The 15,400-nt window shown below is 39.1% G+C and overlaps 1 protein-coding gene across 1 annotated transcript in view; it reads left to right on the top strand.

Annotated features, from left to right (window-relative positions):
* The window catches only part of PDE7B (phosphodiesterase 7B), a gene marked incomplete at its 3' end in the record, with an annotated part of 119,152 nt that overhangs the window by 75,856 nt on the left and 27,896 nt on the right, over positions 1–15,400 (top strand). Inside the window, exons 3-4 of the mRNA XM_081141437.1 lie at positions 12,608–12,759; positions 14,688–14,751. Of these exons, the coding sequence (XP_080997563.1) occupies positions 12,608–12,759; positions 14,688–14,751 (216 nt within the window). The remainder of the gene's footprint in view (positions 1–12,607; positions 12,760–14,687; positions 14,752–15,400) is intronic.

Genomic DNA, 15,400 nt, shown 5'->3' on the forward strand with positions numbered 1-15,400 from the left:
TTGAAAAGTTGAACAAGATATAGACAGCTGTTTGATGTGTAGAACTGTCCCAGACACTTCGGGACATCTAGCTTCTCTGAGACTCTTCCTCTAAATTTCACTCAGGTCCTTTCCATCATTGTGAGAACCAAAAAGGCCCCCCAAAATTTGATCTCATAAATCTAATAGCACTCTCAGCCTTGTTTGTTTTTTAAATCCCTCATTACTTCTAATGTGTAGTTATTAATCTTCTGTGGGATTTTTATTTATCAGTGACAGTTTTGGGTTCTAAAACATCTTAAATAAAGATTATTAGCTCTATGGCTTCTAAAACTATGATAACAGTATTCTATTTTATTATTATAACAGAAGTTTTTTGTTTTCAGCTTGTTAACTATAAAGTTTCTCTGTTGGCTTAAAATTGGTTTAAAAAATAATAATAAGGAATACTTAAAGTCAGAAAACTTAGTTGCTTTTAAGAAAAACATTTCGAGTTGGGGCTCCTGAAAGAATCCGAAATTCGATATAACTAGAAATCTGGTTACTGAAAATCAGATACTTTTTGAATTATCTAAGCCTCCCAGAGCTGCAAATTTTGACAGCATAGCTTTAAAAGCAGATTCTTGGCATAAATTTAAGTGGGTTTTGACCAAGTCATGCTGAGAAATTTGCAACTGCAGCATTTACTGAGGTATACAAGAAAAAGGAAAAAAATTAACGAAACTTTCCAGGGTAAAGGACCTTAAACTTAACTGAACTTCTGAACTTTGCGCCCTGTTGTAATCTTTCTGACACTTTGAAGAATGGTTCTGGAGACTCTCCAAATAGAACACTCCTCACTGTTCATTCTTAAACAGTGTGAAATCTGTCAACCCAACCAGGTCACCAGGGGGGCAGACTGTGATTTGTCATTACGGAGAGGGATATTCTCTAGGACACTGAAGAAGCTGGGCAGATTTTGCTTTTTACCAAGCGCTGGGGCCTGGCATTTGAGATGGCTAATTTCCGTTCTTTTGGAAAGCTAGCTTAGCATGTATGCTTGAATCAAATATGGCCTACACAAATTACCAAAGCAATGATTTGACATCTGTCCCCTTAATTCTTATCACAAAACTGATTATTGAAAATAACTAACAGGGTTTTATTTTCAAAAATGGAAAGTTGAAAACACTTGCCTCAGCTTAAGATGGAACCTACTTTTTTTAAATTAGTAATTCTACTGTGTGCAACCAAGAATATCAGTACTAGGGATTAAACATTAAATTAGGTGAACTAACAGTTTAGTGGGTAAGAAAGACAAGTGAACATGACAGTTCCGATATGCATGAATAAGTGCTTTGCTGAATATAAATTGGGGTAGGGTTGTGCTAGGAGGCCAGCACAGAATACCAGCAACCGCTGGATGGGCAAGGAAGACTTTCCACACACCACCTTTGTTTTACTCTCTCTGCCTCTCCACCCCAACTTCCATCTCTTCCCCAAACAGAGCCTCCCCCATTCTGAGATAGCACCTCAAGCTTTAGGCTGCTCCTTCTGCCCCCTCCCATCAGGGTCTGTCCAATACTGCCTGCCTAACTGCGGGCTAATTCAAGCTCAGGTAGTCACTGATTGGTCCAGCAGCTCTTTCCAGATGATAGTTGTATCCTGACACGGTCTGTCTTCACATATTCCACGAAATCTTTATTGAGCGTGTACTGCGTAGGTTAATTTCAATTCTTTTACACAAAACACAGATGAGTAGAAGAACCGAGACTTGAACCTGGTCATCTCATTCTAGACTAAGGGCTCATTTCCTTGGAAGTAACACTTCCTACTCCACCCCATCACACCACCTGTAGGCTCTGCCTAGGTAGACAGCCCCATTGGCTGAGATTTCAGGTAACACAGGAGGATGGTGCTAAACATGGTGCACCTAAGTGGAAATGCTTGAAACATCGGGGAGAACAGTAGCACTATCATGGCATCATAGCGGCTCCTGAAGATCCAGAACCCATGAGGGCACTGCTTAGTTATCCAGCACACTAGCTGACTGCTAGAAGGACAGCTGGAGGTCCCAGAAAAGTTTAGATACCCCACCCCCAACCCCGGACCACTGTTTTCAGCTGTTAACTGCCAAGAAGGGACAGGAGTGAGCTCCCTTCTTGACAGAGAACTCTCTGGAGGAAGAGGCTGTGCCTTCATCATCTTTGCACCCCCAGCCCACCCAGAGACTGGACCAAAGTAAACCCTTAGTTAATATTTTGAGAAGGAAAGGAATGAAGGAGGGAAGAAAGGGAAGAGAAGAGAAGGGAAAGGGGAAGGAGAAAGGAAAAGAAAGGGGAAAGGGAAAGCAAGGATGAGCTATTGAAATAATCGAGGACAGTTCTTTTTGGTTGTTCCAAAAGTCCTTAGCTGAACTGATTCTGTAGCTACCATGTCTCTGCCTTCCCTTCTCTGTCACCTGCTTCAGACACAGCAATTAAACTCTGCATTCAGAGAAATCCAGTGCTAACGAACAAGGATGAAAGAGGCAAGAGAAAGTTCGACACAAATACTTGACCTGCTCTTGGTGCATTTCTATGCCACCTGCTTTCACCCCTTTGCATTTGCATTTCCACAACTCCTGCTTGAGCAGGCCTCTGCAGCATTAGCAGGTTAAGTGTATATTCACATTTCCCCCAAATGGGCTTCTATAAGATTGTCTTTAGTTATCTGTGGTCTCCATAGTCCTAAGAATAGGAATATATTTTCAACTGCCCACTCCACCCCCGCAGTAGCTCGGCTTCGCCTCACTGGAAGGGCATGTAGAGCCCAGGCCGTTACCAGAAAGAGCACAACACACTGATAGCAAATCTCAAGCCCATGTGGGATTCAGGGTGGTGCAAAAATTCTTACATTTCCTTTCAGACTGGCTTTCGCTGAGACAGAGGTCACCTCTGACGGATGCTTGCATGCCCCTTCTTTTTTGGTTTCCCTTCTTCATGCCTTTCTCCTATCCTGTTCGCTCACCCTCTCCACCCTGCCACAGCCCCTACAGACATACCAGACAGTGTCAAGGGCAAGAGGCAAAGTGAATCATCACATCCTTGAGAGTAGAGCCCACTAGGCCAATAATCTTCCTCTTGCTCACATTTTCCACTTTGCATGATAATTTCTAAACATTTTTATACGAAAATATTCTTTACCCATCACGCTGAAGTAGAACTAAAAGTAGTAAAGGAAATAGAGCCCATTCCACAACCTTCCTCTAGATAGCTGAGGTCAGAAACTCCATCTTAAAAATTCTGTATATTCAAGTACCACAGGACCTTGCACAGAGTAGGTACTTAATGAATACTTGCAAGCAGACCCTTCCTGGTGTTTACCACACTACTTAAATCTAAGCACCAAGAAAGACTCAGAAAGAACAAATAGCCAAGTCATGCCAAAAGGGCTTCAGTTTCAGTCATTGACAGCTACCAAATATTTCATATTTATTAACCATTCCTGATTGGAATGTTATTTAGCATTATAAAGATAATTAGAAATTCTATCTTTTAAGAAAGAGAGAGAAAAGAAGAAGAAAAAATGCCTGTGTTAGACAGGTAAGAGTATGCTCTCAGACCCCCCCTCAGTCAGCAGCGCTTCAGGTAAAATCTTAAGTGACTTGAAGTCTTGGTTAAACGCTAGGCCTGTGTGCATCCTGCCACAGTTTTATTTTGGGCAGCCTGTTTGCCCAGATACCTCCCACTCTTTCCCTTCCCCTGAAACTGCTGCTCCACTCTATGTACACAACAAAAATGTTTGTCTCTTCCAGAGCTTGAGATGCTAACCAATGTCTGAGAATGTCTTTGTATAACAACCTAACAATCAAATCACATTAAGTAAGTGTCAGTAATACATGTGTTTTCCATTTCGAAACCCACAAGCGATTTTTTATTCACCTCTTAATATTCCATTCGTATATTTAGCGAGAGAAACGGGAAAGTTACATACATAGAATCACTTCCAGATTTTATTATGAAGTTATTTCTCTGGGGGGTTTTTCTAGTTAAATCTTTATTGATTTTAAAAAACTTGTATTTATGAATTCTATTAAACTTTTCTTTTATTGTTTTAGTTTTACCATATTTTTTTAAAGGGAGAGAACCTGAGATTCCTTGAGTATTGACATATCACTGTTCCCCAGGGAAAATAGGATTCTGTGTTGGACTCTCACATTCCCCTATGCTTCCCATAAAAAGCAGGATATAATTAACAGAACATCATCTTCAAGATCAGATAGACCTGAGTTCCAGTCCCTGCTCTGCTACTGATCGGTTGTGTAATTTTGGATAAATTACTAAACCTTTCAAATCCATTGCTTCATCTGTAAAATGTACCTATTAATACCAACTTCCTAATACCCACTTTTATGAAAATTAAATGGGATGACAAATGTAAACATACCTAGTAGGTCCTCAATATTTCTTAGTTCCATCCTCCTAGTTCCAAGCACTATTCTTGCTATAGATGAAATAAGTGGATGGAGAGGCCACTTACTTTTGTTCTAGATTAAGTATATCAGTTATATCTTTGGGGACAGTTCAGGTACCCATTCAGGTGGATACTGTAATAGTCATTAAAACAATTCTTTCCTCTCTATGATCTAGCTCAATGTGAAAACATATAGCTTTTCATGCCCATTAATGGTATGAGTCTTAATGGAAGCTTTTGCTTCACGAGTGTCCTATACCAAGAGTTGTAGTTGTGATTACACCTAAGGTGCCACTATAACCCGTAGAGAACCATAGGCCATAAGAGACAAACCTGGATGTACAATTAAACATCTCAAGTTCTCTGATGAACTTGGGTGGATATATACATTTTAAGTGTTATACTCCAACTACATGTAGATACCCACTTGTTTCAATCCATCAAATCAGAGGATTCACTCAAGTGAAATATAATTCAAGTAGCCTTTGTAACCTACAAAGAGAAAGGAGCCCACTTACAATGTATTTCCTTTCCAAATAATAAAACATAAAGGAGTCTTTCTAAAAGTTTTTGGAGCTACATGTTCCTACCCATACCTCTACCAATGGATAAACTTTGTACTAGTCTATGCCCATGCTAAAGGTGCACTTATAATCATTTCAGAAAAATCATTATATTCAGAAAAGAAATCAAAGTTCAAATTCTTCTCCTTAGGGGGTCATGCTCTTATCTATTGTGTTAGATGAATGAATCTTCCCTGTTCTGGACAATTCATTCAATTCAACAATTCCATGGTGGTACCTACCCGAAGGAAGTAATGTGCTACAGTAGGTAGGAAAAATAAAAAGCTATATATCTCACTCAGTAATCACCTCATGCCTTCATTTTTGTATTCAATAAACACCTTTTAAACCGGGCATCATACGTATGAAAATGGTTCGACCCCAACATGGTATACAATAGTGTGCTGAATAGTAGGAGAGCGGAGAATACCAGGGACTATGATACCAACCACAAAGTGTTAGGAGAACTCACAGAAGATCTGCTTGGGAGGTGAGGGGGAAATACTCGTGGTGGGCGATTGAAGGGTGGGTGGCATTTCAACAGGTAGAGACAGTATTCAGTTGAAAAGGAATGTGGGACTCAGCACACACACAGAAAAACATGGGGGACATGGGCAGGAAAAACAGCAAGAACAGAGACCTACTTATCTGCAAGGGAACTGCTGGGAGATAAAAATGGAAAAGTAAGTTGGCATCACAATGTGGAGGGCCGTGAATACCAGAATTAATAATATCAATGTAGCTAAGTAGACACTGAGGAGCCATTGAAGAATTTGGAGCAGAGAGCTGACATGGTGGAAGCTGTTTAAGGAATAAATCTGTCAGTGGTAGGTGAGATAGATTGGAAGGGACAACTGGAGGCAATCAAAGGGTTAGTCCATGATCCTGGGGTAGGCGATCAGCAGACAGAGTGGAAGGAGATCATGTATATTACAACACACATCTGGAATTTTTGTACTGAAATCTAACAATCCAAACACATCTCCAGATAAAAGACCACACTTATTTTAAATATATGCTGAGAACTAGGGAGTTAATGCAGCAGTTTTTAACCTCTGGAGACTTAGAATCAACTGAAAGTTTGGTCATCTCAATTTGCTCACCACAAACCATTGCCCTCAAAACTGGGGATTTGCTAAACATTTCAAACGCTGAGAAGCGGAGGGTTCAATAAAACCACATTGTGCCTGGCGTATATTTCCTCTTTAGGACTGAGGGAATTTGATCTGCTTCTTGCTAATTCATTTAAATTTCATTCAAACTGGGATTTTGAAAAGCCTCTCTATTGCCCAGAGAAGTCTTAAGAGCTTATTTTTAAAGCCCTTTTCCCTCCTTACAAAAAGGAAATCGCTTTTCAACTATCCCTGAACCCCAGAATTTAGAGATTCATAATCCATGAGTTGGAATGGGTTTTATGTTAGGCAGAAACAATAGGCTAAAAACGGCACATTTTGCCAAAAAGCAGCGCACTGGGCGGCTGGTGAGGACAAGACCCTGACCCTCTAGGACACATCTGGGCACGTGCCTGGCGCAGATGCAGCGGGTGGGGCGCCCTGGGGGGGGCTCATTCTCTCCTGTGACTCACACCGGCCGTGTCAGTTCTCTCTTCACTGTCAAGAACATAAAAGAGAAATGGCAACTGGGAAAGTAAACACGTTAAAAGGTGGAACTAGAGAAACAATATGCTCTGCCTTAAAGAAGAGCCTCCTTCCCTCCCCCTCCTCCCACTCGAGAGTGGCGTCGAGGCAAAGCTCTTCTTCTAGTGACAGCCATCAAGAAGCCGTGAGTGCCGTGCATGGAAGAGCTAATGACACGGGGCGTAATACGTCTCTATTCAAGGCCTCGATTTCGAGAACTTAGCTTCTCAGCTCCTTTTAACTCATCAGACATATGATTTGCAAATATTTTCTCCCATTCAGTAGGTTACCTTTTCATCTTGTTGATAGGTTCCTTCGCTGGGGAGAAGCTTTTTAGTTGGATGTAGTCTCACTTGTTTATATTTGTCTTTGTTGCCTTTGCTGTTGGTGATAAAGTCAGAAAATCATCACTAAGACCTATATCCTGCAGCTTACCACCTACGTTTTCTTCTAAGAGTTTTATGGTTTCAGGTCTTATGTTCAAGTCTTTAATCTATGTTGAATTAAATGTAGTGTGTGGTGTAAGACAGCGGTCTAGTTTCAGTCTTTTTCATGTGTCTGTCCAGTTTTCTCAGCACCATTTATTGAAGAAGCTGTCCTTTCTCCATTGTATATTCTTGGCTTTTTTGTCATAAATGAATTGAACATATATGTGTTGGTTTATATCTGGGCTCTTTATTCTATGTGTCTGTTTTTATGCCAATACTATACTATTTTAATTACTATAGCTTCAAAATATAGTTTGAAATCAGGGAGCATGATGTCTCCATCTTTACTTTTATTTTTCAAGGTCACTTTGACTGTCTGGGATCCTTTGTGGTTCCATACTAATTTTAGGATTGTTTGTTCTATTTCTATGAAAAATGGCATCGGAATATTTATGGGGATTGCATTGAATCTGTAGATTGCTTTTGGTGCTATGGACTTTTAACAATATTATTTCTTCCAGTCCATGAGCACAGATTTGCTTTCCATTTATATGTGTGTTCTTTAATTTCTTTTATTAGTCGTATAGTTTTCAGTACACAGATTTTTCACCTCCTTGGTTAAATTTATTCCTATGTATTTTATTCTTCTGGATGCAATTATAAATGAGATTGTTTTCTTAATTTCTCTTTCTAATAGTTCATTATTAGTGTATAGAAATGCAACAGATTTTACGTATTGATTTTGTATCCTGCAGTTTTACTTAACTTGTTTATTAGTTCTAACAGTTTTTTGATAGGGTTTTCTATATATAACATTATGTATCAATATTATAATATCATTTCTAAATATTATAATATCATTTCTAAATTTTAAAAGGATTTGTGGCAACTGGCTCTTTTTATGAATAAATGGAGACTTTAATATCTAGAGAGGTTAGACAGTGAAAGGTGAGACTTGAGTACTGAAGTCATTACACCTAAAATCAAACTAATTAATTTTTCTCATCTTTTTTAAAACTGCATCTTTAAAACTAGAATTTTATCTTGATTTCTCCAAGGTTCATCATTCTTGAAGTTAGAACCAGAGCTCACACGTAGGAAAGTTATTTAATTCTGTCATCATGTATTTAACACCTACAACCTGCAGGATATTGTGGAAATTCAAAGAAAGCTAGCAGGAATCTGGCCTCCAAGACCTTGCAGTCTAATAGGAAAGTCCGACTTGTAAATAAGAGTGGATTTCCAATCATTCAGGCACAACTGAGTGTCGTAGTGGAGGTTAATCACAGCGAATGGTGGTGGCGGGAGGGCCTGGGCCCTGAACCTCCATCTGGGGGATTGAGAAAATGATTCCAAAAAGTATTAGCATCTTGCTTTATAAATGGGATTATTCTTTTAAAATGGAGTTTGATTATAATATTTCTGTAAACTAACAAAGCGTATGAATAACCATTAACCTAGCAAGGAATTTTATTATAGTTATCATATAATTAGTATAGCATATAACAATAACTATATAATATGTAAGTATTATAATTATTAGTACGATAATTATCAGAGTAGGTCATTTTTTAATAACACATTATTTTGAGATTTTGTTGGATTAATGCTCTGAAAGTATTGATATTAAATTTATGGAGTTGGAGCTTCATGTTTGCTTAGGGCAAGTTCTGCCCACTTAAACAGAAAGGTTCTCTTTGTTCTCGGCATCACCTGAGCTGCTTCTGCACCAATTGCTAACTATTGAAATTCTGGAAACAATGGATACAGAACTTGCTGAAGGAACCAGGTATACAGTTGACAAAAAGAGCCTCATCACATAGGTGGGCTTATAGCTTTTTTTAATCCCAGGTATTTATTCTAGGTTTAAAGTTCCTCCTGCTGCCAAAATTCATTAGCCCTTATAAAGAGAATATGTCATAGAGAAGGTACTCAAAATGAAAATAATTTTTATTAGCATTTTTTGCATTTAAGCCAACCCCAACTTGTGAATTTTTTAATTACCATATTGGTCATGCCAATTTAAACTTTATAACCCTAAAATTAGTGACTAAATAGTACAGAAACGTGTTAATATGCACATATTTGTGAAATTCATAAAACAACAAGTAAGCAGAAATTGAATTTTACAGTCAGGTCAATGCACACATGGACCAGGCAACAAAACATTCTGGAGCAGCATTTTATAACTACGTCAAAAGAGGATTTGGGGACCCATAGCCCATAGAACAATAAAAGCCAAATAAAAAGCACCATTAGGATAACTTTGAATGCCTTTAAATAATGATATTTTTAATTATATAAAGGCATCAACCCAGTATTTTATTATTAGAGACATTGTTAAGACTGAATTTTCATAAGCTGAATTTAGTTGAGGTATCTGTAAAATTTAGTTTAGCTAATCATTTAACTATCTATTCAGAGATACATATTATAATATATCTAATTGTAGAAGTAAATATACTAGCTATTCACTGAAAGTCCTTTGGAAACAAATGTGTCAGATTTATTCAGTAATTGTACAACACATTTCAACACTTCAAAATGTTATGACTATTATTCACAGATTGTTCTTTATATGGATTTTTTTCTCCCAGCTGTACCTCCTGCTTCTGATATGCTAGTTTTTCACTTTTTCACATAGCACAAAGTACTCCCTAAATAAAAGTTGATAAATAAGTTATTAATATTGTCTTAAATAAATTTATCTTTTTATTATTAAATGTCCTTCCTGTTTTGAGAGCTACCTTGAGGCTTTTTTTTTCCATTTAGCTTTATGTATTTTCTCAAATAAGAAAATTAAACCCTATTGTTTTCATAAATAGCTATCTAGCATCACTTCTGAATGACTTTCTTGTTGTCTAAAGAACACCCAGATGGAGGTGCTGAACAGCGTTGTCATGGCTTGCCTTGGTAGCTTAGAAAATATTGGTGTGTATATAATAGCAAATGCTATTTTTTAACCTACAAGCTACCATAACCAATTAACTATGACATGGTTTTATTGTTTAGATTTAATTTATTATTGAATTATTTTTACATTATCTGAGCTTATGCTCCAAAGATGTGACTTGGATGCTTTTCTCATCTGTATCTATACTCCCTAGATAATCTCATCTGACAACCCCTAAATTCATGTTTCCAACCCAGCCTCCTCCCAAGCCCTGGATTTTATAGCCGCTTGTTTCTCCCTGCCATTGTCACCTGATTTCCCGACAGACTTCCAAATTCCGCGTGTGCAAGACTGAAATCCACCCACACCGGCTCCACCCGCAGACTTTCCCATCTTTGGCGGAGGCAGCTCCATCGACCTGGTTATTCGGGCCCCAAACTTGGCGGTACCCCAAATATACCCTTTCCCCACCTCTCCACTGCGCGCCCGTGGTGTCAGCGGCCATGGCCTCGGCCCGGATTGTTTCAGCGGCTCACCAGGCCTCGCCACGTCAGAACCTGCTCCCGGGGAGCGCAGAAGCCCGGGCGGCCCATTTTAAGCGTAACATGACTGTACTCCCCTTGCGCTCGAAACTTTGAAGTGGTTCCATGTTCCACACAGATTCGAGCCCAAGCTGTTGCAGGGGCCTGCAAGGCCCCGTGCGAGTCTCAGGCCCCCTCGCTCCAAGCCCTCGTCTCTTCCTCCCCCTTTCGCTCCCGCCCCGTCTGCGTGGGCCTCCTGCCGTCCTCCCCGCCTGCAGGCCCGCAGCTAGGGATGCTTCCCGCTCTAGGGTTATCGGCCTTGGTCCCTCTGTGTGGAAGGCATTTCCCCAGATACCTGTTTGGCCAGCTCTTCCATCTACTTCAGCTTTTGATTAAATTGTACCCTCTAATGAGGCCAACCATAACTACCCCAACACAGAACTTCTGCTCCCTCAGTCTCTGCTTACTTTTTTTTACCCATTGCACTTATCACATTTTTATAAATTACTTCTCCTTTATGTTTATTGTCTGTTGTCTGTCTCTTTATGCTAGAATATAAGCTTTAGGAGGACGGGGGTCTTTGTTTTGCTCACTGGGGGATCTAGATCCGAAGGATCTCATCAAATATCTAGAACAGTGCCTGCCCCTAGTAACACTCAAAATGTTTTTAAATAAATGAATCAACCACTTTATCCTGTACTTTGACTTGATAAACTGATATAAATGAGTAGGAACCCACTAGTAGAACTGAGTCCACCTGTGCCATCTTTATATTGCTGTGCACCGAAACACCCAGCTTCCGTTGTATTCCTCTTATCTCCGCACGTACTTGTTTGCCTCTTTCCACACATGAAATCTAGATTTTTTTTTTAATTTTAATCAGGTAGCATTTCCAGAGAACAGTAGGTTTTCTCTGCCCTGAATTATTCCTTTGTATGCATAATACAGCCTAAGTAACAAACTGATGTTGGTCACTGACTCACCGTCGGTGGGGAGCGCCACATTGCTAAGGAGGCCCCTGACCACTGATTCCTGTGCTTCTGGCGTCCACTATGATCTCTGAGTTCCACAGAGGAAAAGGGAGGTGGGAGGAGGCGTGAGAGAAACCAAAGTTTCTTTATATATGAACAGTACCTTTTCCCACTAGACTGTTCAGTTAACTCAGATCCAAAATTGTCAGCAGATGGCTCTTACGTGGCCCTAGAGTGATTCACAGAATTCCAGCTAAGACAAGACACACCTTGACAGGCATTCAAATAATGGGCTTGGGGTATTTCTGGACAGTGGCCACAATGTCAATAGTCAAGTTTTGAAAGGTACATTGACATGAGTATTAAAATATCTCTACTGACAGGATCAGACTTTTATGGCCACCAGCAAAAGAGAATGTGCTCCACTAGAAAGTAAACACCCTCTCTGCTTCATGTCAGGGGAATGTAAGTGGCTTTTAGGCTAAGATTGTTGATTCCTTTGTCACTGATGTCCTTGGAACACTAGGAAACATTTCCTCAGTTCTAGGCAAGTGTATTCTCAACTCTTCTAATTCAGGTGAAGGATTTGATCAGACTAGAGTGTAGGATGAGAACCTGATCCAAATACTGGAATGTCAGTTCCAATGTAGCAGAAAAAAGCTTAACTGGTTCTTTAAATGCATGCAGAGGTGTATGGATTTCACTTACTAAGCATAGCATCATTAATAAGAAAATGCAGTTTTTAATTCATATACTTTGTCTTCCAAAATTACATGTTAAAATATTTCAATATTTTTAAATCACTTTTTAATATTTTAACTTATTGACTTTGAGAGAGAGATAGATTTGTTCCACATATTCACACGTTCATTGACTTACTCTTGTATATGCCCTGACCAAGGATTAGACCCGCAACCTTGGTGTATCGAGATGATGTTCTCACCAAGTAAGCTACCCGGGCAGGGCTAAAAATATCTCACTATTTTAATAAATGTAATATTTAAGAAATATTCTTTTGGTTCTAGAAGAATTTCAAAAGCAGAATTAAATTGACTATATTTAAGAAAGCATCAAGAACATCTTTAAAATGTCTCTCCTTTATAATACATGGTATTTTTACATAGTGGAGAAAATGGGGCTTTTTAATATATATAATTTCTGAATTTGATTACTTTCCACAGATACAACACACTCAGGGGAAATCGGCACCAAGAAAAAGGTGAAAAGACTGTTAAGCTTTCAAAGATACTTCCATGCGTCAAGGCTGCTTCGTGGAATTATACCACAGGCCCCTCTCCACCTGCTGGATGAAGACTACCTTGGACAAGCAAGGGTGAGCTAGCTACCCCTCTGCCGCCTCACAGCAGGCAGTGGCCGAGAGCAGGTGCCTCCACTGGTAGTAGGCCTGAGCCCTGCTTCGGACACTGAGATGCTCTGGGACTCTGGCTGGTTGCTCAGCATCTCTGGACTTTTTCCTCTAATGCAAAATGAAGTTAATAGAAATACATACCTCATAGGGGTGAGCAGAGATTAAATGAGGTAAAACATGTTTACATGCTTAATATATTCATACCTAGCTATTTTCATTTCTGTGCAAAACATTTGCAGAACACTACATAAAGTAAATTTTTTAACTAATTGATTACTAATGAGAGAACAACAAATTTTTAACCCATTGGATTATCTCATTTGTAATAGCTACAGTGAAATTAACCCAATAATTGCCAACTCTTAATTCCATTTTAGGCTAGCAACATGGTGCATTATCTTTTTTATAATTTTTAATTCATTCAAATAATTTTTACTAATTTTACAGTTATTTTTGCAATTCATTGGTCCAACTGAAGGTAGAAATTAATGTGTGACAATCTAAAAAAAAAGCTCGCAGACTATCTCTAACCCAAACTGCCAAAGGAATTTAAAGTTCAGAAATAAACTGCCTCAGTTTAAAAGAAATCAAAGGTAGTATCTTATAGTTTACATGTGAAGTAATATTATACTGTATATATACTGTTAAGAAATAAATAGCAAGTAATACCAGAAGAACTAATTCCCAATATTAGATCTACAAAAGGGGGGTGGGAATCACTCCTTCTAACAACCCAAGGCCTGAGATTGAGTGAATGTTTGCTTGTTCATTTGTTTGGTTAGAGGAGAGCGAGACTGAGCTCTCAGCACTGGAGCAGAGTGACAGACGCTCTCAGTGGTGCCTCCCCTCTAAGCAGCCACCTCTCAGGAAAGGCAACGCTGAGACACACAAAGAACAGAGGCCAGAACTCAGGGCATCAGAGAGCACGTCCTGGCTCTCTGCCCTTGGATTTGTATGACTTGGGTAAAATGCTCACTCCATCTAGACCTCACAAACACCCTCAACCCTTCACTTTTCTAATGGTGTCGTGAAGGTCTTTGTGGGCCATGATGAGGCCTTTGGATTTTTCTTAACATACAAAGAAGCCATTCGGGGGCAGGTAGAGGAGCGGTGGCCATGAGAAAAGAGGAGGGCTCGCCACAGGGCCTACAGTGAGGGGAGAATCAGCAGCTGGAACACTGTGTCTCACTGGGAGCTAACACCATCTAATTCTAAGCAGGGGGTATTTTAAAAAATAAAAATAGAATAATAAGCCTATTTAACATAGGTCTGTAGATTACCCCAATATTTTCAATTGTTCACCCTTCAGTTTCCTGTTACAGTGGTTAATTTTACAGTTAGTCTCACATTGAACAGAATAACGTGCTCAGCCATCATTTAATTTCATTTTATTAAAATTTGTTGTAAATCTGCATTAAGTGAATAGTAGTTTAAGATATAGAGACTTCGCGGAACTGTAGTTTTAACAGATTTCTAATGTGTGTGTGCTTCTATATACAAGCACTGTTCTAAGCACTTATATTACATGCATTTATGATTACATATACTACCTTATTTAAACCTCACAACAACCCTCTGAAGTAATAATATCACCACATTTTTCCAATTAGGAACCTGAGGTACAGAGAGGTTAAGGAACTTGCCCAAAGTACCACAGCCAGTCAGAGATGTGGTTGCCATCAGACCAGGCCGACTGATCCCTGCGCCTGTCCCTCTAACACTATTGTTATTAGCTAGTAGAGTAGGATTTATTTTACTACAAACCAGTCGTGCATAGACAGGAGAATGCTACTGTATTTTCAACTTTTTAATTGTTTTACTTGCTCTGTGTCAAAGCAAATATTTGTCTCTGCTGTGATTTATTTGAGTGGTTTTTTTGTTTGCCTTTTCAGCATATGCTCTCCAAAGTGGGAATGTGGGATTTTGACATTTTCTTGTTTGATCGCTTGACAAATGGTAAGTCACCCAAAAGAATTCACACTAAAATATACAACATAAAATTGGATTAATTTTATGAAAAACTATTTATTTTTAAACATTGTTATTCCTTTTTCCCTCTTTCCCCACTTTCATAAGCCTGCAGCCATTCAAGAAGGACCAGGGCAGGGAAAATTCATTCAGAGGAAGAGTTAAGGACTGAATTCCACCTTAGAATCTTAAAACAGTTTCCTTCTGGCCTTGAGGATCCCAAAGGAATTTGGAAACCACAGAATAGATTCTGTCCTTGCAGAACACTTTGGCCACATCCAAAAGAAGGAAGTTCATTGTCAGCCAATGAAAATTAGAAACACAAAAGCTTATCTGATCAGCCCTGACTCTTCCAGGACAGGTGTTGGTGCACTTTCATTAAATGAGCTAAACCTGCCAGTTGCAGGTATTGTTCAGTTATGTTTGGCATCATCAGAAGAAAACAATTGCTGAGGATAGAGTGTAAAAGCTTAGGCTGCAGGTGAAAGGAAAGTAGATATTCTCATTGATTTCATTTTTTAAATTTTTGTGCCTATAAAGGCTTCCTTTCAGAAAATAATAAAATCCTATTATATTTTTCATGTGCCCGTTCAACAAATGCCGATAAGCTTAGGGAGCCAATGAAAGACATATTTAA

This window comes from Miniopterus schreibersii, assembly GCF_964146895.1.
Source record: "Miniopterus schreibersii genome assembly, chromosome: 6".
Taxonomy (NCBI): Eukaryota; Metazoa; Chordata; class Mammalia; order Chiroptera; family Miniopteridae; genus Miniopterus; species Miniopterus schreibersii.